Source organism: Brienomyrus brachyistius, chromosome 3, assembly GCF_023856365.1.
Source record: "Brienomyrus brachyistius isolate T26 chromosome 3, BBRACH_0.4, whole genome shotgun sequence".
Taxonomy (NCBI): domain Eukaryota; kingdom Metazoa; phylum Chordata; class Actinopteri; order Osteoglossiformes; family Mormyridae; genus Brienomyrus; species Brienomyrus brachyistius.
In genome coordinates this window covers 21,262,160-21,289,556 of record NC_064535.1, presented here as the reverse complement: position 1 = coordinate 21,289,556, position 27,397 = coordinate 21,262,160, and the positions used below count along the sequence as shown (strand labels likewise).

Sequence of the window (27,397 nt, the reverse complement as noted above, 5' to 3'; positions counted from 1 at the left end):
GAAATTTATGTAGGTTTCTGCCTATTTTTCTCAGTTTAGCCCATTTCCGACTTATGTGAGTCATTTCAAAGTTTTTTTTTACTTTCTTACCACTGACCTGCAGAGCACAATGGAATATAATCGCTCAATTACTTCCTAGTGTCCTACAGAAACCACTAAGGGTGTGACACTTCTCGCTACCATAGTGACGTGACCATTGGAGCTGTGTGTGTGCAGATTGCAGGTATTGGCCCAGACGGCAGACAGACTGTGGTTTAACCTCCCCAGTTTGAATAAAGATGTGATGACCGTCTGCGCATTGTTGCCCGATGGAAGGTGTGTTGGCTCGAAGACGGTCATCTACGGACCCTCGCCACACCCCTGCCGGCCGGAGAGGGGTGGAGGTTTGTTGTCGCTCTTTTGACTTTGCAGATCCATCCACAGCCCTTCAGGCTCATGGTGCCACCTGAGAAACGGGGACCAAGCTGCCAAATCTACGTGAAGGAGCATAAGGCAGTCTGTGGTCTATGAGCTCTCTAAGCGGCAGTATATATTGATGAGGCACGATATTCTGCTCCCTTCCTCATATCATGTTTTTCCTACCGCCTCACAGGGCCAGTGGTGTTTGGCTTCGGGGCATTAGGGTTCCTGGTTGTGACCATTGTGCTCTGCGTGAAATGGTGCCGGACTCGCAGGTGAGACTTTTGACCTTGAAACTGAGCGTGTGTGGTAATTTCCGGAAGACCTGACAGGTCCCCCCACATTCATAATTCTCTCTGTTTCCTCTCAGGTTTTCCAGCTCTCTCTAAAGGTGCATGAGGGACGGTCGAACACATGGAGGGATACAGGATTGTTTCAAACGGCAAGCAGAGAATGTTTCTGCGTGTGACTGGAGCAGCATTTGGGGCAAACAAAATATCTGCGTTTAATGTGTGTCTGACTCAGAGAGGCTGATTCCCATATAACCTGTTTGCATAACTCGCTCACTTCACCGGCATATATACAGTATCAGTGTCTTTTTTACTTGTGTTTTTCTGTCTGTTTCTCTATCTTTTTATTTTGTGTTACTTTGTATCAAAGTGTCATTGTAACAATATAATCAATGCTATTCACTTCACCTAACAGTTGTTCTTCTGTTATGGCTGATTGGTGTGTGTATATAGCAAAAATTTAACTTGTATTTATAAGTCATTCATTATAAAATATTTTTTATATTAATAAAATTACTTCATTAAACTGATTTCTCAAACGTTGAGATGCTCTCTGTAGGTGAGACGAAGCTGGCTGTGAAGGGCAGCCACCTGTTGCAGTGCTCAGTTAATCAAGGGATCAGTGCTTTTTAAAATTAATTCAATTTTCATTATTGATTTTCTTATATCGTGCAATTTAAATTAATCTATTATATAATAGATTCATTATTATATTGCATTATTATATATTTTATATGGTTTTTAATGATAATATGTAATGCAGTTTTGCTAAATTACAGTGCATATAAGATTTTTATTAAAGGGGCAATGGCACTGGGGTATTCATGTGGGGCCCACAACCCCTGTGCGTTTGACAAGTCAGCTTCACAGCGACTAAGCAGACCGTCCATGGTGAATTTCAGGGGCCCCATGGTACTCAGGGGCCCGCACAGGGGCAGCAGAGAAGATCCCGTAATCAGAAGTTATTTTATCGATCGCTAGGGGGCGCTGCCGCATCACTAATGGTTCAAGGCGTATCCAACGTAAACCAGTGTCTCCAAGATTAAAAAAAAAACACCAACTGAAATTAAATTACCGACTGTTAAAGTTATTGAAAATATTCAATTACATGAGATAAAATAGATAAGTAAAATTACATTTGTAATAATAAAAATGATACACTTCCATTATATATCGGGGTCCGAATGAAGCGAAACTTATCTAATGGAGTGGTGTTACGGCGTAACCTTATTATTGACAGTTCATATTGGAAATACAATTCTGCACTTCATTATTTTTACATTAATACTCAAGTTTGCTGTTAGTGTTGTTAACTCCAAATTTAAGAAGGCATAATCTACTTGCATACTTTTTCAGACTTTTTGTTGTGGGTTGCTATTCCATCTACTTTCGTTTTATCACTGTCATTAATTCTTGACGTTTCTTCGTCAGCCGAGCACGTTAATATTCATAGACACAGCCGCGTAACAGCGCTGAAGGTCCTCCCGCTTGATAATAAAGGGACGCGGAACGCAGCTACAGAAAAGGAAGTTTGAGAAACTCGCCGAATGGAGGCATCTGACAGTGGTCTGCAAAGCAGTTTATCCTATAACTGAAGCATGAGGACGGCTATCATCTTTATCTTTTTCATCGGCCTCAGCCGGTGTGAATACAACCGTACATTTGACAAACAGATCGATAACCTCGCTGTATGGAAAAGGAGCATCTACGTCGCCGTTGGAGATCATCTCTACCAAATGAACCGCAACTTAACGGTGCAGAAAACCAGAGACCTCTCCGGGGGGCGGGAGCCAGGCAGAGTGAAGGTCTTAGTGGTGTTTGGAACAAATGGCACTTTAGTCACTTGTGTAACAAGAAATTGTGGATATTGCGAGGTTCTTGATTTAAACAATATTTCTAAATTAATATACGCAGAAAACAGCTCCATGACTCCATTTAATTATAACGCATCTTCTCTTTGCTTTCTGGTGGAGTTGGAGAGCGGCAAGCATCTAATCACTGGGGTGGTGGAGACCAACGAAAATGTCGGTAATTGTTTGACCAACTTCAATAACACAATAACTCTGCGAAACACGATGCATGGCCAGGACGGTGAAATATTCTCGGAGATTGCATCTGGCCTAACACCTAAATATGACTTACAGCCCAGCATACATTTTGTAGACGGTTTCCAACTTGGTCCAGCGATTTATATATTTGTAAACGTACAATCGGACAAAAAGGTTCAACTACTTCGACTGCAAAGAAAAGGCGATAAAAGCGAGGTTTTACAATCCACCAAAAAGAAAACTCTGTCGTGCTGCGACGAAAAGCCTCGCTGGAACCTCGTCTCCTCCTATTACATTGGCGGTGATTTTCCTGGGTACTGGGCAGGTGTTTTTACAGCCGGTAATACGAGTGATCAAACTAATACAGCACTGGCCATTTACAACATTACAAAGGTATGTTGAAAAAATCTATATTTATGTTGAATTGAAGTATATCATTTATTTGTACTATTTGTTGAAGTGTTGCTGTTTGTGGGGGAGTAATATAGTGTGTCAGTATTCAGGTACAAACTGTCAGCTACCCTTTTTTAAATTTGCCTTATATCGATTCGGTTATAGAATCCTCAGGATGATCTGAAGCCAGAAGCTGTGGCGTTCACACATCCCTCGATGACATCGGTGGCCGCTGTATCTAATGCGTCATGGGTGGTTCTGTTCGTCGGGACAGCAGATGGACAGCTGATTAAGGTAGGCTTCAGGAACATGATACGCGGCATGTTTTCACGATGGCCTTTTGGCCCCATGCCTAAAGGTGACGGATAATCATCATGAGAAGATTTATTCCAGGGGCGATTCTAGGATTTGATTCTTAGGGGGGGGCTCAGCCCCTAAGAAATACAGAATGAAATCATTAAATGGATTTAGAGTAACAATTTTTCAGGGGGCTGAGACAAAAAAAGATGGCTGAACCCCCCCCCCCCCCCCCCCCCCCCGTCAATAGGATTGATCCACAATGAAAATACTTTTCTTGTGTATCTTTTGTCGTAGATCGCACTTGATGGGAATCTTAAGCCCACCTGTGCAAGGGTCCTGTACGAATCTGACGAGGACGTCCCCGTGTTCTTCAAAATGCTTCTGGACCCAGAGAATACAGCTATCTACATGGCGACAGGAAAGCAGGTGGCTTCTGTCATATATTACAGACCATCAGTTGCTAGTTTCTTTTGACCTTTTGTGATAATTTCACTTTGTTTTATAGCTGACAGCAGTCAGTGTGGCTCAGTGTGACAAATACAGCAGCATGAAGGACTGCTGGTCTGCACAGGATCCTTTCTGTGGGTGGTGTGTGCCGAAGAAGAGGTCTCTATCCTTTAAGCTTTCTGATACTTTATGGCAATGATTTTATCTGCGTAGTTAAGTACCTGGCTGAGGTGTACAGCAGCTGGGCGCCTATTGGGACTTCAGCCTCATAGTTATATGGCTAAATGTATAACACTTGTGTTTGCCTTTAACATTAGTTAATATTTTGTGGCCCAGACTTTATGTTGCGCTCTGACACGGACCGAAAACAGCTGGCAGATGTTTTCAAATAGAGGTGTTTCTCCTCAACTTCAGCTGTCGTGTCTCACGTATGATCATAATATATCATAATGTACTTTCTCTGAGTGACCCTCAGCCTTATTCCTCAGTGGCGTGTCAATGTTTCACTATACAAATCTAACTTGTGCCTTGTGATCTGTGAAATGAAATTATTTGCCTTGTGTACATCTCGCACACTCCTTCTTGCTCCTGTAAGACACACACACATATGTAGAGGTGAGAGTGAAGCTTAGAATCAGACCACAGGATCATTGCTGACACAAACTCAATCTCCCATGATAATTCTGTCTTCATCTCTTGTGTTGATTACTTTTATTTTTTCATTATTCTAGATGCATGTTTAACTCCGAATGTCCTGGAACAACTGTAGAAGTCTATAGGACAATGCCATCTTTGCAAATAAAAAGTGTTTCATCTGACCAGGTAGGAAATCATAATTTATTGCGTGATGATTTCATTTATCTGTCTATACACTTGACCAATATTCTTGCCTTGCTAATCCAGCATATTTCTGTATCTTTGCACTCTCTCTGAAGATCACAGTAAATGTCACCACTCCCCTGAGACTTCCAAACGGATCCTCTGTGTCTTGCTCCTTCAATGCTGTGGGTTCAGATATTTGTTACAAACCAACTTCCCCCTGTTCCTGCACATTTCCGGTTCACAATCTCCCTGCAGAAGGTAGTGGCTTCACCTTGTTTCTGGGTCTATATTCACTAAGAATGCTGTCATGTGTGAAATTGGTGCCTGTTTTGTAGCTGTTCCACAAATCAAACTAATATAGTATTTAAAACCTAGGTGTTAGGTGTGTAAAATAAGTACTCCTTGTGTGGTTGGAGCGCTCTGGAGAACCAGGCTGTCAGTAAACACTGCAGTCTAAGAAAGATGCCAGAGAAGTGAAGAATATAGTAACGAGTGTCTAAAATAAGCTAATAGCTCCAAGGACTCTGGCTGGCTGCATCAGCTTTGATAGAAATGGATTATGTGAATTACGTTTGCAAGCTGCGTTGAGTAACTTGCTGTTTTTCACAGGCTTTAATATTGCAGTAAGAATCACTGTAGCAGAGGAGGAAATAACTGAACATCTGGTTGTAAAGAACTGCCCAAATATTACAGCCGCGTCTTCGGTTGCCCAGTAAGTCACCGCATTCATTGTGTCCTCTAACAAACTGCGTGTCCATGCACTCAGTGACCCCCTGTATACTCTACACAGGTGTTATGCGTGTGTCACAAGTGGTTGTACCTGGTCTAGTTCACAAACCTGTTCCTGGCCTAATGGTGAGTTACATGAAGCTCAGGCAGAGGTAAGATCCGAAGCGTCACCTAGAAATATCCAGGTCGTCAATTTATAAGCAGAACATCCTTTGTCTTGATCCTTAATCACAGCCTGTATCTGCCTTTAGCAGGCAAGTCCACTCGTTTCTGTTCTCAGTAATGTTAGTCTGCCCAGGGGGGGTTGGGCCTGGCTGATTCTAGGATTCATTGCCAGTTGAAGACGTTTCTTTTCTCCTTACTTGACAGTTTTTGGTTCATCTCCTCCCTTGTCATTTGACTTTCTTTATTTAATCTCTTTCCTTCCTTTTTCTCATTGTGTATTACTCTCTCTAAGGATGTTTAATGTATCACAACACATCCATGAAAAGTACCTTGGGACGGCTCTAGTGTGAAAGGCGCTATACTGTATAAAAATATATTGAATTGAAACTTCAACTTGAACCATCCCTCCGAATGAGTGATTTTCAGTTGGAGGTTCATTCTTATTCGCTGTGGTGGCAGCACCTACCCACTGGATCGTGCCAAATTAGTTTTTTTTTTTTTTGTTTTCGCAGGACGTCTGTAAAGACGTCGCCCCTCCTTCGAATTATTCAGTAAGTCAGAGTTATTCAGTTATTTTCCTTCTCCATTAGTAAATTTGATGTTTATCCGTCATTCATTCTCTCCTGCTCTTTGCGTGAGGAGGATCATGGTTGAAATGGAACATGAGGCTGCAGTTAATTCAAACTTAACCAATATAAACTGAGGAACTAGTTAAATGACCTGAACAAGTGGGTTTCAGTATCTCTAACACTGGTGCTTCAGTGAATCACAAGATTCACCCAAAGTCCTCTATTGCTGTCAGACATACCTATACATTCATGTCTGTCTTTATTTTTTTCTGGAAAAGGACAAAAAGATAATAAAACATATAAAGAAAGAAAATGTAATTTTTTAAGCTTTAGCTTTCTAGTGGTAACTCCACAGTGGTTCATTCCATAGTTACTTGGTCATCATGCTTTGGAAAGCTGTTATTAAACAGCACCAGTAAAGTGTGTTCCTGCACTTTAAGCAATGCATGCTGTTGTGCAGGAGTTATGGACAGATTACATTTCCACTGAATTAGCTCTGCATGTTTTTTATTTTTTCCAGAAGCCAGAAGTTCACTCTGTGATTCCGAATGTCGTCTCCTTTCATGGCAAAAACAATGCTGAGATGACTGGGACGAACCTTGATCTCGTAACAAAGATACGTCTTCAGGGGTCACTGGAATGCTACTCGGAGGAGTGAGTTTCTCATACTACAGAAATTCCGGTGGATTTCTGGCTGATTTTCTCACTAAAGCCCTTTTATGATTTACTTATCACTTTTATTGCCATACTAGTGACCATCAGAGCACAATGGAACATAGTTCCTCTGTTAGTTCCTAGAGGTTTCCAGGATCTGCTCAGTGTATGAGACATCTTGTTATGACAGTCACAGATGCTCATTGGCCTCTTTCCCATGGTTTGAGATCACTGTGGCCTTCGACGAAGCTTTCTGTGTGACCTTGGAGCTGTGTGTGTTCAGATTGCAGGTACTGGCCCAGACGGCACACAGCCTGCGGTTTAACCTCCCCAGCTGGAAGACTGATATGATGACCGTCTGCGCATTGTTGCCCGATGGAAGGTGTGTTGGCTCGAAGACGGTCACGTATAGACCCCTGCCACACTGTACTGCCATTTCTCCCAGCAACACCTGGGCCAGGTGAGTCCCCTTCGTGGCCACATGGGCCTGCTATGAGTTCAGATTTGTGATAGGCTGAGAACGTCCGGTCAGTCCCTCTAAAAAAATCAGTGTTTCTGAGGTTTGAACGAATAATTTATATTTACATTATTTTAAATGGGAAAAATTGAATCGATCGCGAACTTATCAGGTCACGAACTGAGTCCTCAAAAGGTATGAAGTTTGTGAACCGAGGTACCACCGTACTCACTTTCTGCCAGAATCTCCCAATGAACTCCCTCAGATGGGTGGTTTGAACACTCCCCTCATGCACATCACACTGACCCACTGAGACATGGCTGTATACTGTATGAAAATCCAACAGTCCTTCAGCATGTACGTCAGAAAAAACTATGCAACTGGCAGCATTAAAATCTCATTCATTCATTCTGTATTCAAGCACACATGCAACAATTTGTAACTTTAGTCCTCGTTTGGTGAAAAAATTTGGTTGTCATATTGATTCTGTTCATGTGGAAATTCTTATTACATTAATTTCTGGGGGAGAGGGATTCCCCTCTGGGGGGGATTCCCTCAGCAAAAACAAACAAATGACTTATCTAGGGTTAAAAGGAATTTCACTATGTTGTGGTTTGTTAAGTTGCTGATCATTAGCGATTGAAAGGTATTCAGGACTTCAAAAAGTCAGGCAATAGTCATATTTACGGCTGATGTGGGTTTTTCTGTGTCAAAACCAGCGGAGGAAGAAAGGTCACAATCTCTGGTGAAAAGCTGGATTTGGTGGATGGGATAGAGCTGTGCGGAAAAGTGCACTTCGGGAATCCTAGCTCCAAGGTTAGTGGCCTGCTCATCCTCAGCATCCAGTATTCTCAGCACTTCAGAAAATGACCTCAATGGTCCCCTACAGTGACTCAGCTTCCCCAGGTCAACACCAGTCCTACCTTACATGTGGTGCTCCATGCTTTAAACCTACATTTTCAGAGTTTCGAGTTCCACAGCCCACCGAACATGGAGTGTGGGAAGCTACAAGGAGAGTTAATCCGCCTGTGCCTGGCAAACGAAACAAGGGAATGTGTGCAGCTGACATACCTCCCAAATCCCGAATTCACCAGCTTCAAAGCCACATCTGTGGGATCAGACCTGCGCATCGTCATTGCGGTAAAGACCCTTTAGGTGCCTCTGCCCTGAAGCAGAACCGTTCTTCTGCAGTGTAACTTTTAATACCTGATAAATTGAAGGTTTGATAACACAAAATAATGCACCATCTAAATTTCAATGTTATATATTATGCTGTTATGTATTCATTGAATCGCCCTGAAGTTCCGTTCATCTCGGACAACTTATTCCTTGCACTAATACTCAGGATTACAGGTTGGGCTTCGGCAGGGATTCGGGCTTTTAGGCTCTCGGTGCAGGTGCTGAAACACTGATCATCTGAGTGAACGTCTCTGCGTTTCAGAAAAAGTCGGACAAGCTATACTTGGTTGTTCAGGAGCTGATTATAACTGCGAAGGTGGAAGATAAGCAGCATCAGTGCAATGTGGAGATGATCGTATTGGGTAACGGCACAGCAGAGGATTCTGTGATGTGCAGAATAATCAACCAGGCAAATGCTAGAGTTCAGTCAGTCAGGGTAAGGCATTTTCTGTCAGTCCTCTTTCCAGTTGTACTTCTTCAACTGACACGTCATCTGTTGGATGTGATTCATTATTTTGGCTTATATTTTTTTGGTTTAGATAGTGGTGGGGAATTTTTCAAAACAGCTCGAAGAGCAAACCACTAATAAATACTACTGGATTGTCCTGGTTTTAATTGCTTTCGTCGCTCTTATGATCACAGGTGAGTTGAATGTACCGCAGACGTACTAGTGCCAATCGCTTATGTCAGATACAGAAAGCTGGGTCTGTATATTAGTATCTGCCTCTAACCAGAGAACAACATACTGCCGTACTGCCGGGTTTGTTGGGTAAGCCAAGCTGGGTATGACACCTTTTTCTGCGTGTTTCTAACGAGACCATATATGGTTCTGAATAGAGGAAGCCAATTCATTTGCTAACAGTTCTTTGTGTTTGCATGGGGCAGGCGTGTTACTGTGGGTTTACCATTTCAAAAAGAAGAAGCTGGCTGCAGAGATGGACAAGTATCTAGACACTCTGGAATGTGAAATAAGAAACGAGATCAGACAAGGTCAGTCTGCAAGGCTGCTCCCAGTCAGGACCGCGTCTCCCCAGTAGTTCCACAGAGGCTCTTCTATGTTGTGTGATAAATGTCCACACATCCCCATTAAGCTACCTTTCATTTCGGCGACACACCTGTTGTCTGTGTGGAGTTCTGCGTTTACCATGTTCCCTCTGACTTTTCCTCAGGCTTTGTTGACATGCAGATAACAGAGGCATCGCATTTTGTCGAAAATGTAGCCACAATCCCCTTCCTGGATTACAAGCATTTCGCCCTCAGAATCTTTTTTCCTGAAGTAAGACTCTGACTGAGACGTACCGAGACCAGAACAGCAACGACGCGGCTCTGATCTCATTGTTCTCCCCGTTTCACTTTGCAGGCTGAATCTATGAGTAACTACATGAAGGATTTTGACCAGGTGGGCTACAGACATTTGAAGTTCTATGCTTTATATTTTTGCTTATATTGTACTCAGGTGAACTGACTCTAATTCCTTTTCACATCTTCCAAGTGATGATTCATTTTCATGAAATGATGCTTTATGTGCAGGCACAGGTACATTAGAGTACTTCTTTTCATAGATTCCTTCTTGCTCTCCTTTGAGACGTTTACAAACAGTACCGGTCAAAGGTCTTGCCACACTTGCTATTAATACATTTGTATCTATTTTTAGTTGCTATTCACCTTATAATAAACTTATAGTAGATCTCGAGGCAATGAAGTAAGACTCATCAATTATTGCAATGACCAAGAGAAGTGTTCAGCATCTCAAAATTTTCTGAGAGGATAGACTCTCCAAAGCAACCCCCTTTTGTTTCGATGACGACGTAGTAGACTCTTGGCGTTCTTCCAACCAGGTCCCAGATGTGGCCACCTGGAATGCTTCTCTAACAGTCTTAAAGGAGTTTCCACAAATTCTTGGCACAAGTTGGCCACCTTGCTCTTATTCTTCAATCCAACTCATCCCAAACCAGCTCTATAGGACTTAGGCTGGGGGATTGGGGGGATTGTGGGGGCCAGGTCATCTGTCACAGCACTCCATCTCTTTTCTTGTTCACAAGATAACACTACGTAACTGTGAGGTGTGCTTTGGGTCATTATCTTGACGAAAAAGGATCTTCATTAGGTGTGTCCAGACGTTTCACTGGTACTGCATTTACATTTGAGAGTGGAGCCTGAGGTCTGAGCACAGGGTCAGACCATTTATCTGCAAATTTCTAAAAACTACTTACTTCTGAATAGTTTTGTTCGTTTTTGTATAACTTTACTATACATACATATAAATCTTGACTCAAATGTTGTTATATTTAGACCAAAATTTGCCAGTTTTTACAAAGAAAGTGGGTTAATTTCATTTTCCAGGTCACAAAAGCAAAGTTTGAATGGAATAATGGCCATTCCTATACTTTTACAACATAAGCAATTAAGAAATAACACATACTATTAAGGAACAAAATGTGTGTTACATAGTGTAATTAGAGTAACTAAATACTAGTAAATGCAGGGTGAAACGCACTGTATCATATGTCGCTAAACACTGAGATGTTCACACTTGTGATCACTAAAACAGGAACTGCAGAGATGTTGTCATCACCCAGCATCAGTAGATAATATCATATTACCCTGATATTATAATATGAGATACTGCGAGCCCAGGAACAGATCAAAATTCAAAGTTGACTACTGAACAGGTATCACTATCGCAGTTAAAACATTATAACTCAAACCAACGTTCTGAAAAAAGGAAGGAGCATCGCTACAATGAACTGTAGAGTTATGGATGTGAGATGTTTGTGTTTTGTTGACTGTGCCAGTTTGTCTGACAGAGCCCAGTGAGAACACAGCCAACGCAGAGCTGCCTGGCCTTCTCTCAGCTCATCCGGAACAAGATCTTCCTCACATCCTTCATCCATGCATTAGAGGCACAGAGGAATTTTACTGTTAAAGATAAGTACGTCATTAACTGAAGTTTTCTACCCTTCAGACCTATGAACTGTAGTTGTTGCAGACTAAGATGTCACAGAGAACGCTGTAGCTGCTCAAGACATGGTTTCCATAAAAAATCATTTTGAGCCTGTCAGATTAGTCATTTTTGGCACAATTGAGGCCATTCAACTGTACCGCAGATGTACTGGGAATGAATGGTGCGTCTCTGGGAGGAGTAACTGGGTGAACTGGGATTTCTGAGTTTGGGCGAAATAACAAGGGCTGTGTGTGATGCTTGGTGGACCAGCTGTGGTGAGTCACAGGTGACTAACAGGAGTGTGCGGAGTGTATGAGCATATCACGCATGCAGTCCTACCTCATGCTCTCCTCAGGTGCACGGTGGCCTCCTTGCTGACCCTGGCCCTGCACACCGACCTTCCCTACCTGACAGAGGTGATGCAGGACCTGCTCAGGGCTCTGATGGACCAGTCCAGCAATGTCCAACCAAAACTGCTGCTGCGGCGTACAGAGTCCATTGTGGAGAAGCTGTTGACCAACTGGATGTCTGTCTGCCTCTATGGATTCCTGCGGGTGGGTGGTGCTTGTCATCTCAGCTCTGTCGCCGGTTCTGGTTTTTGCGTGGATAATTGAAAAATATATTTTAACAACCGGCAGTGAACATGAGGTTTAGGTGGCAGATGGATTAAATGGGCTGCATGTTAATGTCAATATGTCAATGTCCCACTGAAATAATGAACTGCTTTATTCCTGAGTTAAATATACAATGAACAAGACTATTGGTTTAAATTAAGCCATATTAATTGCAAGCTCATCTGGATCTGTGTGCGTGTGCTGTTCCAGGAGTCTGTGGGGCAGCCTCTGTATTTGCTGGTGTCAGCACTGGTTGAGAAAACCTTGAAAGGTCCGGTGGACTGTGTGACAGGGAAGGCTTTGTACACACTCAATGAAGACTGGTTGCTCTGGCTGGCTGAGGACTTCCACACCTTGGTATGCAGGTATTAGGGTTAGAGTTAGTGATAAATTTAGGGTGTCATTAGGTTTTGAGATTGGGTTAGAGTTAGACCAAGGGTTAAGCTTGCTATTAGAGTGTGAGCTAGGGTTATCATTAGATTTAGTATTATAGTTAGAGGTAAATCCAAGGTTATCTTTAATTTTGGCATCGTAATCTCCCATATTTTGTTGAAAACAAAGCTGACCCTTGCTAGCTTCAAACAACTTTATCCCTCATTTGCATTTTTGTATGCATGACAATCACAATCCATTTAACACAAGCGTAAAAGGTCAAGTTACTAAGACTGGCATTAACATCATATTTTTAACTACAAAACCAGGTGACTTTAAAACACCTTTCGATTTCCCCAACAGAAACTGAAGGTGTCATTTTCAGTGGGCTCTGGAGAGGAATCGGAATGTCTGGAGGTGAGTGCACTGGACTGTGACACTGTGGAACAGGTCAAGGAGAAGATCCTTGCAGCATTCAAGAGCAAGTTTGGCTTCCCTTACTACAAGCAGCTTGAAGAGATTGACATTTGTGAGTATAAACTCTGCTGCCTCCCTCCTGGATAATCTCAGTGTAGTCCTGGCTACATGAAGAGCTTGCGGTCTGATTTTAGATCACGAGAAGGATGGTTCCACTGTCTTGCTCCTGGAAGTGGACAGCACGTCGAAGGTCGTGGGTGAGGCGACGTTGCTCAACACGCTGAAGCATTACAAGGTGACCGTGACATTGCGTCACATAATGGCAGTTAGCACTTCGTTTACATTTTCAGTTCCCCCATCCAATTTTGACCTCGTTTGTTTCCACTCAGTGTTTTAGAGCTAAGCCAAGACAATATATATATAATAAGAAGACAAATATAATTAGGGGTCAGCCACTTGTGTTGATTCAGAGGCGCTTTTATAAGCAGAGCACCAAGACGAGGTTTAAACAGCAAGTCATATATTTGTATATTTGTCAATGTGCATCGATGCATTTTTCCTTCCTCATACACAAGAAGCCACAGAGTGCATTTAACAGGTGAAAGATAAAGCACAGATGTGGCAAACTTCATTTTGCTTCTTGACAGGTTCCTGATGATGCTTTGATTAAGGTCACAACTATGACGAACCGGACCCCTCTCACCACACAAGTCAGTTTGAAGGGTAAGCACTATTACCAGCATTGTGCTGCAATATTCTGGTTGCTTAACTGTAAGGGGGCTGCAGATAAAATAGAGAAGCAATAGTGAATGACCCTACGTAAAATGTATTGAACATAGCAACAGACAAAAATCCCAAAGTCAGCCTCAATAGAGAGAGATGGTGTTAATGGATGAAGACTCTCGCAAATGCATCCTTGATCTTGCGTTTGAAATAAGGTATGACTGCCTCTCTCTCATGTGTGCACTTATAGGCGATCAGAACTTCACGACAAAGTACTGCCATTTGGTAAGTTCCTCTTCACAGACCACTCGTTTAGCTCTTTACTTAATGAGCCACCTTGCTTGTTTTATAACACACTGTTTTGCAGATCGACCCTGACATTGACACAAGCCAAAGGAAAAACCCAGAAAGGAAGAAACTCAAGCTCAAAGAAATCAACTTAACAAAACTGCTTTCGACAAAGGTATGTTTAAAAAAAGAAAAAAAAATAAACTGCCACCAGACCACTTCAGGTCATATATAGCTCTGGAAAAGAAGTTGGACCACTTTATATTTTTAAACACATCTGCATGGTTAAATCCTGATTTAGTCGTGGTTCTGCTGGCAGAAGGCTATGCTGAGCAGCAGGCTGCTTCCAGGTTAAAATTTTTTAAGACAGCAGTACACAAGAATAAGGTGAACCAGGAGACACTGGGAATGAGCAGAAACCAGCCAGGTAGAGGGCTGAAGCGACATTCTAATGCCAGAGATGACCGTCAACTTATCCGACAGTTTTCCATGAATCGTGCACTGCTAGGACAGTTCGTATCAGGCTCCTAGAAGCAAGCCCCATAAAGCAAGGAAGAAGCGCTTCATTAATGAGAAACCGAGAACTAGGCTGTAGTTTGTAAAAATATACATTATTCACAGACGCATACCCATAAATTGAGAAATGAGTGAAACAAAAAACTGTTCTGTGATCTCTTAAGTTTTTTGTGGCTGTGCGTTTTCAAAACCACTTACCCACTAGAGGGTCGCAGTTCCTCTTTATGGGAGACAAAAATACATAATTTCTTAGCAGGGGGTAGAAGGGCACTGTTCCGTGACCATGGTGACCATCCAGGCTCCTTCCCCTGCAGGTTGCTGTGCACTCGTTTCTTGAAAACCTTTTCAGAACCATATGGGGGATGGCAAATAAGGTTTCTCCAGCCATAAAGTTCTTCTTCGACTTTCTGGACTCTGAAGTGGAAAGAAAAAAAATCACAGACCCGGACGTGCCACACATCTGGAAGACCAACAGGTACCAATATTCTTCCATATGAATGCAACTTTCGCAAATAAAGGTCACGAAGGACCTATGCATGTTTACACACATCTGAATGGAGGAAGAGATTCAATGACAGACCTGAACTTCTGTTTGTGTGTCTGTTGTTGTACCTTCTGCAATCCCAGCCTGCCCCTGCGCTTCTGGGTGAACATTCTTAAAAACCCCCAGTTTGTGTTTGACATTGACAAGACACCGCTGCTCGACGGCTGCCTCTCCGTAATCGCTCAGACCTTTATGGACTCCTTCTCCTTGCTCGACCAACAGCTGGGAAAGGTGACTATCACACATCTCAAAAGAATGTAGGAGCACAAGGCATAGGTATCTTCACTGCTGGCGAGACCTATTATGGGATCAATGTGTTCCTAAGCTAAGCAAGAACCTGGATCCACTTACTAATCTCTTACCCCCCCCCCAGAATGCACCCACCAACAAGCTCCTCTACGTGAAGGACATTCCCCAGTACAAGCAGGAGGTGAAGACCTTCTACAAACTAGTGAAAGACTTACCACAGATTACAGAGCAGGAATTCAGGGAATTCCTGAATGAGACCGCAAAGGTACACAGGCCTCAACCCCAAGGGCATCACGGCACGGAACACAGATAGCTTCTGCCATTTGTTGCGCATTATCATCTGTGGGTTTAGATCTAGACACGACATAGAAACCACACCCAACAGCATGAACTACAGAAAAATCCACATATCAAAGAATATTTCATAGATACAAATAAGAAATTCAGAAGCGTTTGCATTGCTTAGACTTATACCACCTCAAGACAAAAGTAACCGTGTATATCATTCTAACGTATCATGACTGCACAGCTATGACAGTCTTCTTGGTCACATGTCCATTCTCAGGTAACCATGGATAACAGGATAACATTCTGTCATGTTCAAAGCCCCTTTGGTCAATCTTCCTTCTTCCATAAGCACTTAGCCAGTACTGGGTTCCAGGGAGCCTTTAGTGGTCACCAACCAGTGGACTACAGCCCACAACCAGACAAACAAATGAATCTGGTTCAATCCCCCCCGGTCAGTGAAGTGGATGGGATAGTAGTAGGATAGTGCTCACACACACATATCATATATACACATATACATACATACACATACATACATGTATGTGTGTATAGGTGGATAAACCAAGCAGTATGATGTTCTCCTCAGAATGTCTGTGTTTAATTTTCAGAAACATGAAAACGAGTTCAACGAATCAGCTGCACTGCGCGACCTCTATAAATATGTCAAGCGTTACTTCCGTGAGGTAAGCAGCAAATGCGACATGTTTCTTACCCCAGCTTCGCAAAGCTATCAGAACACACACACACACACACACACACACACACACAAACTGGAAATCACAATACCGGAGGTTGGGGGGGGGAGTCACAAGTTTCAGAATTGCACACACAGAGGAACGAGTGCCTTATTGCAAAAGATTCTTGTAACTGGACGTGTAGGTAATGAAGTACCCGCACCAGCGCATGTCATGCAGGACGACATGCAGTACGGTGCCCAGCATCCGCCAAACAGACACAGGTTTGTAGTTTGGCTAAAGCAAGGACCTGTCTGTGAATGACATTTACAAAGTGGAACCACGTCACATGCTTAGCCTTCCACATGACATATCCCCGCCTGAACTCCAGTAGCCATTGCGCTAAATCATCTTATTCAATCCCCCCCCTCCATCTTTCCCCGACCCATCAGATCCAGGACTATCTGGAGCAGAACAACACCCCCAGTGACCTACAGGTGCAGCTAGAAGAAGTCAGGAACCAGTTTGAAAACATGAGCAACTTATCCTGGGAGTGAGAGGCTCGCCAGTTTGCGGCTCGCGACCCACAGGGCCACTTCCGTTCAGAGCAGCACGCGGAGGCACCATGAACAGTGGACACAGGTCACCATTAGCTGTGTTTTGTGACAAGCCAAGAAAAGCAGCTTGATGGTGCGGCCTCGCGCCCTCGCAGGTCGACGTCACCCTGGCACAGCGAGAGCTGACACACACCCAGCTTGAAGCAGAGACTCAGCTGCCGAACTCGGCTAGATGCGTGTCCAACTACACGCAGACCACAGCACTAAACACATGACCTGCTCTTCCCCCCGAATCACACCACCCTTGTCCCAGTGAGAGCAGTCTGTATTAAATATTTGCATGAAATGTGTGTATTACCAAGTTCAGATTTGTTGGTGGAAAAGCCCGGGCAGTTTGGCTTCCAGGGAAGTTACCCATCCCTGCCAGCATTTCGCATGGAAAGCGGCCAATTAGTATCTGTTCCTCTTTTCGGGCGTCTGTACAACATATGCAGCTTATTGTAATGTCTCTACTTTTGGTTTGCAAAAACATTACATTTTACACAGGTAGACATGCTGCACAGAATGACGAAGCACGGCATTTAGACACAGTCTGAAGCAATTAAGGCAGACAATCCCTGGTAAAAATTCAGCACAATTTAATGTCTGTATGTAAAGTACCAAAAAAAAAAACACAGATCATAAATTAAAGTCAGGTAATTCTTGCGTATGCGTCTGTTTTTTCACATGTTACCGTCCTGCAGTGTTGAGCATGTCCCTCACGCCAATGCACCGACATCACAAATCCTCCTGTACGGGAAGATATTATTGCCACACTAACGGAAACCCACATCCACAGGGGGGTGTTGAAAGGCTGTCTGACAGTTTTTTTTATTTTTTTGAAAGTGCTGCAGTGGCACGCTGTACCGAACCTGAATGCTGCGCAGTGTACTGCGCAGTGTGCATGCCGTGTGAGCGAGCAAGCGGTGGGACCGCCTCCGCCAGAGCTCGGGGAGCGAGTCCGGGATTCTGGGGCCCCGTTGCTCCTCTCCCGCTCCCCGTTGCACTACAGAGGGCTGCCCAGCTCCTCCAGCTGCTGCTGCTGCACCGTCTCCAGTTCCTCGAGGCGCCGACGTAGTGATGACAGTTGCCTCTGGTGCTGTTCATCCTGTGGAGGGGGGGCGCTTTCATTCACTGGGTCAACATTAGGGCTGAACGACTTGGAGAAAATATCTATTTGCGACTCTTCTGACAGATATTAAGCAGAGAACAAACATCCATCCATTTCCAAAACCGCTTATCCTACTGGGTCGTGGGTGGTCCAGAGCCTATCCCGGAAGCTATGGGCACGAGGCAGGGAACAACCCAGGGTGGGGGGCCAGCCCATCGCAGGGCACACACACACCAGTCACTCATACATGCACTCCTACAGACAATTTTGTAACTCCATTTAGCCTCAGCGTGTCTTTGGACTGTGGAGGGAAACCGGAGTACCCGGAGGAAACCCCACGACGACACGGGGAGAACATGAAAACTCCACACTCATGTAACCCAGGCGGAGACTCGAAACTGTGTGCCAGAGGTGTGATGCAACAGTGCTAACCGCTGCACCACCATGCCGCCCCGAGAACAAACACAACTGAGTTAAATAAAGAAGACAATTGCACTAAGCAACAGATACTAAAAGATACCAGCACTGCTACCTCGTATACAATCTTTCTCTAAATCTCTGACCAGGAAATCCATAGGTAATTCACCTAAAGCTCCGCAGATCTGCACGCAGTCACTTCGGGCCACTTCTGATTGGTGAGCATGACTGGCATGCGAGGAGCGCGGCATGAATTTGTAAAAGTATTTTTGCGACAGTTTTAAACCCTGGGTCAGCCGTGCCGTATACTGCATATCCTAAATCGCAGCATTTGTGATTTGCTAATTTGAAGTCTACATCAAACTGGAAACTTCCACGCAGAGCAGGGCAGGTCAGGGTGGGGTGGGGCAGACTCACTGGGGGGCCGGGGGCCAACTGCGTTCCCAGGAGCAGGCAGCGAAACTCGCCGTGCCTCCTATGCAGCTCCTTCAGGCGGCGCTGGAGCAGAAGCTGCTCCTCCGAAAACACCTTTCTTTGGGGTGGGAGGGGCAAACACAGAGGCGGGGAGGTGAGCACAACATGCGGGAGGAAATCCTAACAGCACTTAAAGAGGAAACAAGACATGCTCACTGGCCAACTGCCAAAAACAAAAGCAAAAAACACCAGTAAAGATGACCAGCTCAACCTGCCCAGAACAGGAAATCGCAGAGAAGGGAAATATTCAGCTGCATGTCCATGGCGAAGCCATCGTAGGTCATTACTTATTCTCTGTGCTTTTCTCGATCTCCATCTGCTCTATCTTGGCCTCTAGCAACTGAATCTTGTCCTGAAGCTTCTTCTCCTTGAGCTCGCTCATGGTCTTCCTCTGAAACAGCCAATGGGTACATGCGCTGCATGTGAGGTCACAGGTGCCGCACACACATCCCTGACGCATCCGGGGGCACAGTAAAGGGAACTGATCACCGCGCAAGCAGGACGCAGAGGCATGGTTACGGAAATGAGCTTGGTGCCAAACTCAAAGCTTGAGGTGTCAGATTTCATACGCTTAAATTATTTGTGGCAGCAGTAGCTATAGTGTCACAGGGGCAATCCAACACAGTACAGGCATAATAACTAGGGCTCCCCTAGTGGTGACACAGAGAAAAATCCAGATCAACAGCTCAGTTCAGAGCTTCGGAGTTGGTACCTTCTTCTGGGCCAGTGCTGCTCTTTGCAGCTTCTCCCGGACCTGGCTGCCCTTCGTTTCTAGCTGGGATTCACGTTCCTGCAGTTGGTGCTTCTCCTGCAGCCACTCAACCCGTCGCTCCTCCAGCACCCTGTTTGAGGGCGGGGGGGGGGGGGGGGGGGGGGTACAGGTCACGGCATGAGCACACCGCCAAACTGGGGACTGGGAGATGTAAGAAACTGAGATATGAAACTTCTGACTTCCCGTTTACCACTATCTTCTAATTACTGCGGTTTCACAGACGCTTGTATCTGTGCATTAGTATAAGGCGGCCGTAGCTTTAAGAATAAATAAACTCTCGTTTGCCATAGGAAGCTGCAGAGAGGTGACAGAGCTGGGGCTGCAGCCTGTTTGGTCTTGCTGTACTACTGCGTCAGCACCTCAATAATACCCATCCACTTTGAAGGCGCAGCAATGGTTTGGTTTCATAAACCCTCTTCGAAACGTGTGGAACCGTTTATCCTGCCACCATCAGGCGTGCCACACCACAGAAGCGGCGCATCACGCCACATACCTCTCCGCCTCCAGCTGGGCCCTTTCGGCCTGGCAGCGGGTGCTGCGCAGATCCTCCCGCAGCCTCTCAAGTGCCTCTCGAAGCCTCTGGTTGGCCTCCAGCAGCTCGCTCTCCGAATGAGACAGGGAACTCAGCTGTACTGTCAGTTCTTGGTTTTGCTGGTGAAACAGGGTGGGGGAAACGAGGCAGGGGAGATCCACTAAAACCACCAGGACACTATACAAGGCAGACACAGCACATTCACCGCTGCCCACAACACCAGATTTAAACAAAGGGCTGGTAGAAGTGAGACATGAGTTCATGCACGATGTCTGAACTGCGTCCTGCATGTGACGAGCTTCGCAAACATGATCGAGCTTCGCAAACATGATCGAGCTCTGCTAGTGCTCTCTGCTAGTGAAGTGAGAAATTGGGCACATGCCAATCCTGACCACAGCAACTTTCAAAGCCTGTTGAAAGTTTCCCACCATAACTGGTTCCTACAACATACACCACTCGCATGTGTGCGTGTCAGTGTCCGATCCATTAATCCGCCACTGCTCCCCACCTTTCGTAGGTCTCCATTCTCAGTTTTCTCCTTCTCCAGCTCCTCCAGCTGACGGGCCTGCTGCTGTATTCTGATCCTGAGAAGAGGAGGAGTAGTCGTGTCACATGGGTGCCCGATGACTACGGTCACGGAAACTCAGAAGGCAGGCCTTCATACTTCAGGGACAATGCCTCCTTGCGAGCCGTTTCCTCGCCCGACTGGGCGGCCCGGAACCGTTCCTCCCACTGCTCCTTCTGGGAAATCTCTGCGGCCTCCTGCAGTGTTCTCTGCTGCTCCAGATCGGTCACACGGTTCTCCAGCTCCAACCTAAGGAACACACACGCACACACACACACACACACACACACACACACACACACACACACACACGTGACGGAACAATAACGACCAGCTAACTTCAGCTTTGCCAGAAGCCAAAAGAGACAAGCCAGCCTCACTTCTCCTCCTGGAGCGCTGCCATCTTGTGGAGCTCCTGCTCTCGCGCCACCTGAACCTTACGGATCATCTCTCTCTCCTTCTCCACCAGCTGCTCCTTAATCCGCTCCAGAGCCTCCTTTAGGTCATCCATGTCCGACTGCAGTCCTGGGAGATCAGGGGGCAAGCAAATTAAAACGGAGTGGAACTGGGAGGTACACAAAGAATGAAATATTCAAGTTCCTATAGTAGTGTTTGCCAACCCAGTCCTCGGGAACACACAGACAGTCCATGTTTTTCTCCCTCCCAGCTGCCGGTAATGTGGACTGTCTGGAAGGAAGCTGGAAGGGAGCAAAAACATGGACCGTCTGTGGGTCCCCAAGGACTGGGATGGGAAATTCTGTCCTATAGCAAAGTCACTTTAATGTTGAGAGGATAAAAATGATGTAAATACATCAATGAGAGTACAAATGAATTAGAAGCTCACATACAGCTTTGACGTTGGAATCTGGAACGTAAACGGGTCGGGCGACCTTACGCATAGTTACCTTCCGCCTTGCTTTGCAGGGCGTCCCTCTCCGTCTCCAGCTCACCCCTGGCCCGCACACACTCCAGCCTGACGTTCGCCACCTCCAGCTTGTGGGAGTGTCTCATCTCCTCCAGCTAACACAGAAGCCAAAATGCTGCTTAAGACATGCATCCCCACTGGTCACACTAGCCCGGGAGCCCCATACCTGCCTCTCTCCAACCCTCAAATTTCATAACCGTCAGTTACAATTAATACTTATTTTATGCTTGTAAAGGAGTGGCAACAATTTCAATCAGTCACAAACTCTTGCCCTCAAATATCAACCTTATCAATCATCTGATCATGTCATCCGGTTCACTTTCCTGCAGCATGATCTGGGTAACAGAGTGGTGTGGGCACAAGAGGAACCTACACAGCTGATGCCAGAGATTAGCTGAAAGCAGGTCACCTTCCGACGTCTGTCAGCATGCTGCATGGAAACGTGAACAGCGGCCTGCACCGAGGTGTGACGCTGCGCGCCGCTAGCTGAAGTCTAATACCCGGGACACGCTGGCTGCGTGCTGTCTGTCGTGGACAAGCGTGCTATTCTGCCCACGTTGCTCTTGTGGCACTGCTACTGCAAGTCCAACCTTTTATGACTAATGTGCTGCTGAAAAACATCATGCTCACTAAAATTGCATACTAAGATACACGTACCCATGAGGAAAAACTTTCTAAGGGATGCACAGCAACAATGAAATAAAAATTAAAACAGCAATAAGTTATGTTATAATTGTTATATAAAAAGATAGCTAGTTTATTATTGATAATTTGTCAAGTATTTGTAGATTTTTCAATGTAATACTTTGACCCGTGCGATGTGTGGAAGTACAGAAAGTTTAATTTTGTTTTGACCGATTCACTAAAAAGAACCGGTTCAAAAGAACAACATGCTCACAAACTGGACATCACTGTCATTCACTTGGATGGCGGTTTTGCGCGCAAGTAGTGTTTCTCGTTAACACTATCGTGTTGTAGTTTGCGTAGTGCTTCCCTCCGACTGAAAATCACACAAATGCAAATGCAAATCTATGCTGTATCGGACTTGGGCACTAATAGGTTAATCGCATCAGAACAGATTCCCTTCTGTGGTACGTCTATGCTGTACCGGCTAAACATGGAAACTACAGTGAAATGTATTGATTATGTAATGTTGATAATCAACCGGACATCTTATCAGCAACAGATCTATTAACTGATTATTTTTGCTAAGAACTGCTTACCGCATGCATGAAAGATATACGCCACAAATATCTCTGCATGACGTGCTGCAGCAGTGTCTCACTCAGGCGTATAGCTGCTCAAACCCATTAACTTAGGTGAATGAAAATCAACACATTCTGCATCCGCGGCGCCTACACCACATAGCCGGTGTGTCCCACACTTAAGCCCCCCAGGAATGGAAGGTCGGATAGAGCTGCCTTCTCTCGATTTGGACACACGTGACCATGCAATCGCAGCCGCTGAGAAACATTTAAACATCTTCCTGCTTGACCTCTGACTGGGCGTGCCCGCTGACCTTTGACCTACCTGGCTGGTCAGAGCGCTGACCTCCCTCTCCGCTTTGTGCAGGCGCGCGGTGAGCAGCGTGTTCTGCTCCTGGCTCAGCTGCAGCTCACCGTCCAGTCTGTCCTGCTGCATGCGCAGGGACTGCTTCTCAGCCTGGGGAGGGGGCACATTTTGCAACAGATTCACACCTGGAACGTGTGGATTTCAGTCACAATCCTCAGGACTCTTTCACAACACAAGCATCACACTTATAGAAACATACGCCGTCATATTTTAATCCCCGCAACACAAAATGTAAAACTTTCCGTACCTCCAGGGCCTTGATCGCAGCCTGAGACTCGGCCAGCTGCCGTAGCTGGACTCGCTGCACGTTCTTCGCCTGCATGCCGGAGTTGTCTCTCTCGGCTCGCAGCTGGGCCACCTCCGCCTCCAGGCCCTTCAGCCGCAGGTGTAGCTGGGCCTTTTCGCGCAGCAGTGCCTCAACTCGCTTGCCGTCCCGCTCGGGGTCCAAGCTCAGGAGCCTGGCACTCAGGTCTTCCTTGTCCCTCTCCAGCCGGCTTACCTGGGGTCACCGCATATAACCGGACGCGGCTGTCATGAACCAAAAAAAGGCAGAAGGTAGAGTCTGATGTTGAGGTAAACCCCAGCAAGACCAACCTCAGCATCCAGGCGGAGTCTCATATCGTCCAGCTCGCGGGCATGCTCCTCCTTCAGGTGATCGGACTCAGACTTCAGGAATGTGTACTCATACCGCACCCTGTTATACTCTGACCTGTACCTCTCTGCTTCCTATGAAGAGGGGGACATGCATTGTGGTGGGAGTGACACAATAGGGACAAGATAGGGACTAAAGACCCTGAAGATGGGGCTAACTGTAGTGGAGAGGGATTCTGTTCCAAACAGTGGGCTTATTGGTCACCTTACATCACTAAAACTCTCCAGAACTTCAGTTTAAACTTCAGCGCCCCCTGCTTTACGGAGTTATGCAACAACCCACCTCCTCCAGCTGGGTGAAGCGGTCTCTGACTGGTGCTTCTAGCTCCTGCTGTATCTGAGATCGCAAAAGCTCCAGTTTCTGGGGGCTCAGGACCTGTCAGTACCACAAAACCAGGAACGTCAAATACAGAACTGCCGCAAAGCCTTTTCAGATCTGTAAAATTTACTGATCCTTTAGGTTAATATGCATTTTTCCAGTTTCATTTCCGCAATGGTTAAGGATAGCGTTGTACTAAACCATACTGCAATGCAGACTGTGGTGCCACTTAAATGCCTGAACTGTCAATTGAAATATTTGCCCTCTGCTGGTCAGGCAACGGAATCATCACTGCACCTGACCGATAGCAGGGTAAGTGTAATGTTGACTATCAACAGACACCTAACATTACCTACATTATTATGCAAATGACATATCACAAGGATTTCATCAAAACAAGCATTTAAGTTTTAGTTTGTAACTCATAGCTTTTGCCCATTTTATATTTTTTGTGTCATTTTAAATAACTGGTGTCAAGCCCAGAGAGGGCTGTGAATGTTTGCCAGATCTTCACTGAAGGGAAATTTACTTAGAGAGTATTCCACATTATTAAGCAAGCCAGAGTTCACATGTAGCATGGGGAAGAAGACCTTCCTGGAGCTGAAACAGTGTAACGGCTTTCAAGAGGCAAGACGAGTGACATTTCACAAAACTGGCGAGAGAACATCGAACTGTCAAAAGATTTTTTTGTGATTCAAAGCACAAACAGTTTCAGAAAGTGAAGCTGAGGAGTTTCAGCCAGACAAGTGAACGCTTTAAACAGGGCAGCTCGGAAAGAAACATTAATAAGCAGCAAACTGCTTCATAATGAAGCTGCAGTCGTCTCTGAACTCTCAAAAACCTCTCAATGCAGGATCCCTCTCATTTTTTGTGTTTTGAAATGGACAGGCTGGTTATGTTTTTAAGGAACTACATCCCTATGTTCCTGAAATAAGAATTTGGTACTTTGACCTTTTCTTTAGTGGTTTTCAGTTTCTCTCTGCCGAGTCTGCATTTGTACATTTTTGTTCCGTTTAGAGCTTTTTAAACCTCTCTCCATTTCATATCTCGCGCCTATCAAACAAACTGAAATCAAATCATTAGGTTATTAATTGCCCCTGTGACCCAGCTGTAATCTAACTGCAAGTTTTTGAAATGCAGAAGGAATCGAGAAATATGGCAGAATTAGAAGTCTCAAAAAAGGCTGAGGTGGTAACGCTACCCAACAAGCAACCATGTACTTCAGGAAGAAATCGAGAATTCCTAACCCAACAGGAATGCTTCTTCTGGGGCCTCTGTCTAGATGTTCCCAGTCATTATTTCAGTTATTTACAGCACCACCTGCTGTTCTGACAATAAAAGAGCATGAAGTCGAAATTGGGGGTTGTGGGGCGGCATCAGACAGCCCAGAAACGCGGCTCTTTACCTGCAGCTTGAGCTCCTCCAACTCCCTGGTTTTATCCAGTAGCTCCCCCCGCAGCTCAGCCAGCAAGATCTGCATCTGTTCCTGGGAGTTCTGCTTCTCAGAGAGTAGACGTTTCAGCTCGCTCTGTCCCCGGGTAAACTGATCCTGCAGCCTACAGGGGGCGTACGTATCACAAAGTCACACATTCGAGGGTAATGGACACAGCAGCACGCACATGCACGCAAAGCACTCACAATGACAAATCAATCCATATTCACAGACTACAGAGCTACATACTGTTAGCATCTGCTGATCTATGTCCTCAGAACAAAAATGTGCAAGTACTACAGGTGAAACTAATTCTCTTTCTGAATAGATGTGTTAAAGGACAAAGACGGAACATAAAGAATGGTATTTCTCTTACAGATTTTTTGGCATAGTGTTAAGAGAATAGCCGTAGAATAGAAAGCATACTGAAATTTCTTGAACTATAAATGTTAAGAGGTGATGCCCAATAAATGCACAGGAGAACTGGCAGTCCATGAGAAGATGTGGAGAACCAACTAAAGGAGGCCTACAGAAGGAGCTGTGGAAGTAGAGAGCCAGACGTCTGACCACGACAGAGGAGCTGAGGTACCTGGTGTGCTCCACCTTCAGGGTCTGGTAGTTGGTCTTGTGGTGTTCACACCTCATCCTCTCATCGATGAGCATCTTCTGAAGCTCCGTTTCGACCCCTGCCAGGGACGTGACCCCTGGGAGGGAGCCAGGCTTGCCGGCCCCAAGCTCGAGGCTCGAGAACAGGGGTGCAGACATTGCCAAGTCAGCAGGATTCATGGTTCCCCAGAGGTTTCCCCCAAAGAAACCTCCTCCCAGCCAGGGTCCTCCCAAAAGGCTCAACACATCTGATGCAAGACACCAAGCTGCAGAATGAGGAATCTTCAAAACATTTTGACCTTGGGTGATTAAAACAACAAAAGCTCTTAGGGAAAAAACCTCTCAGTAAAAATGACCTGCCAACAATAATTAGCCAGATGTTAAACAAAATACAGCACGGTTTTAACTTCAAAAGGTAGTAACTGCCAGTAGCAGAAACCCCTATATGTAAATTGCTTCAAATATTAATTGCATTTGAACAGTGATACTGATGTAACATGACGAGATGATATCCAGTGTGGCTGCTACCCATGTCCCCAGTGATTTGCGCCCACTTGACGGTAGTGAGTGGAGGAGGGAGAGGGCTCCCTTTGATTATATGCAATCAGTTGTCCTACTGAATATTCTGTCAATTACCAGCATTTACGTAGCTTTAACAATATTTTACACACCGAAAAACGTGACGAAAGAACTGTATCTTTTCGCGTTTATAAATATACCAAAAACAAGCCTTTTAAGGTAAGGGGGTTAGAGCCAGTCCTCTGTTTAACAGCACTGTTGTCCGGGCAACTGAAAAGCGCTATCCAGAACGAACAACAGTCTTTTATATCCCTATTTAGATATTTTCAAAGAAATTCATCCAGTCCGAATCAGTTGCACAGAGCAGATTAAATCGTTAACAACATAACTACGTTGTTAAACGAATTTAACGGCTTAATGGTCCCGGAAAGCTATATCATGAAAGGGGCGGTGCAGACGATACGACCGAAAACGTCTACAAAATATCTACATGATGTTCAAATAGCATTCTTTTAAAGTGTTGTTTCCCTCAGTAAGTTCTAGATTTAAAAATGGCGCTTTCATTACATCTTTTACACATTCACTAACTGCACGGATAACCTAACCTGGCTATTTAAAAACGAAACCATCCTGACAGTGCTACAGAAATGCAAGACGATTCCCGCACGAAGGTAAAAACAACATTAGGCGTTAAATACAAATACACTGACGTTAAACTATGTTATAAACTCACGTCTGACTTACCTGCTACAAATCCCAGCTCTCCTCAGTCATCAACAGTTACCGTTCCACGTCAATAAACTACAAAACCCTAGAGAATTATGG

At 45.0% G+C, this 27,397-nt stretch overlaps 3 protein-coding genes across 5 annotated transcripts in view; 2 read left to right on the top strand and 1 right to left on the bottom strand.

The window, feature by feature from the left end:
- The window catches only part of LOC125738230 (plexin-C1), a 4,325-nt gene extending 3,106 nt beyond the window's left edge, over positions 1-1,219 (top strand). The window contains exons 8-10 of one of the 2 annotated variants that reach the window (XM_049006981.1): positions 268-383; positions 593-674; positions 770-1,219. In XM_049006981.1, the coding sequence (XP_048862938.1) occupies positions 268-383; positions 593-674; positions 770-788 (217 nt within the window). In that variant the 3' untranslated portion in view covers positions 789-1,219. Of the gene's footprint in view, positions 1-216; positions 384-592; positions 675-769 lie in introns of both variants that reach the window. The other variant, XM_049006980.1, reaches the window with a different exon arrangement.
- plxnc1 (plexin C1) overlaps positions 1-17,343 on the top strand; it is a 23,756-nt gene extending 6,413 nt beyond the window's left edge. The window contains exons 2-32 of one of the 2 annotated variants that reach the window (XM_049006973.1): positions 2,462-3,130; positions 3,296-3,424; positions 3,725-3,856; positions 3,936-4,036; positions 4,609-4,699; positions 4,813-4,957; positions 5,309-5,411; positions 5,490-5,580; positions 6,106-6,144; positions 6,683-6,816; positions 7,100-7,276; positions 7,993-8,089; positions 8,237-8,413; positions 8,715-8,888; positions 8,992-9,094; positions 9,338-9,442; positions 9,622-9,728; positions 9,813-9,851; positions 11,260-11,384; positions 11,752-11,950; positions 12,221-12,367; positions 12,746-12,911; positions 12,994-13,094; positions 13,447-13,522; positions 13,773-13,807; positions 13,890-13,985; positions 14,641-14,801; positions 14,954-15,101; positions 15,244-15,384; positions 16,016-16,090; positions 16,534-17,343. In XM_049006973.1, coding sequence (XP_048862930.1) covers positions 2,462-3,130; positions 3,296-3,424; positions 3,725-3,856; positions 3,936-4,036; positions 4,609-4,699; positions 4,813-4,957; positions 5,309-5,411; positions 5,490-5,580; positions 6,106-6,144; positions 6,683-6,816; positions 7,100-7,276; positions 7,993-8,089; positions 8,237-8,413; positions 8,715-8,888; positions 8,992-9,094; positions 9,338-9,442; positions 9,622-9,728; positions 9,813-9,851; positions 11,260-11,384; positions 11,752-11,950; positions 12,221-12,367; positions 12,746-12,911; positions 12,994-13,094; positions 13,447-13,522; positions 13,773-13,807; positions 13,890-13,985; positions 14,641-14,801; positions 14,954-15,101; positions 15,244-15,384; positions 16,016-16,090; positions 16,534-16,638 — 4,188 coding nt within the window. In that variant the 3' untranslated portion in view covers positions 16,639-17,343. The remainder of the gene's footprint in view (positions 1-2,461; positions 3,131-3,295; positions 3,425-3,724; positions 3,857-3,935; positions 4,037-4,608; positions 4,700-4,812; positions 4,958-5,308; positions 5,412-5,489; positions 5,581-6,105; positions 6,145-6,682; positions 6,817-7,099; positions 7,277-7,992; positions 8,090-8,236; positions 8,414-8,714; positions 8,889-8,991; positions 9,095-9,337; positions 9,443-9,621; positions 9,729-9,812; positions 9,852-11,259; positions 11,385-11,751; positions 11,951-12,220; positions 12,368-12,745; positions 12,912-12,993; positions 13,095-13,446; positions 13,523-13,772; positions 13,808-13,889; positions 13,986-14,640; positions 14,802-14,953; positions 15,102-15,243; positions 15,385-16,015; positions 16,091-16,533) is intronic. The other variant, XM_049006974.1, reaches the window with a different exon arrangement.
- On the bottom strand, positions 17,255-27,397 carry cep83 (centrosomal protein 83). Its single transcript, XM_049006975.1, has 16 exons — positions 27,317-27,397; positions 26,037-26,352; positions 25,421-25,571; positions 23,980-24,072; positions 23,640-23,771; positions 23,293-23,544; positions 23,004-23,135; positions 21,454-21,568; positions 20,929-21,073; positions 20,648-20,797; positions 20,492-20,567; positions 19,945-20,102; positions 19,392-19,521; positions 18,967-19,070; positions 18,623-18,737; positions 17,255-17,785 (listed from the first exon to the last, which is right to left on the bottom strand). Exons 2-16 carry the CDS (start codon positions 26,231-26,233, stop codon positions 17,684-17,686), a joined length of 2,052 nt encoding a protein of 683 aa, XP_048862932.1. The 5' UTR covers positions 26,234-26,352; positions 27,317-27,397; the 3' UTR covers positions 17,255-17,683.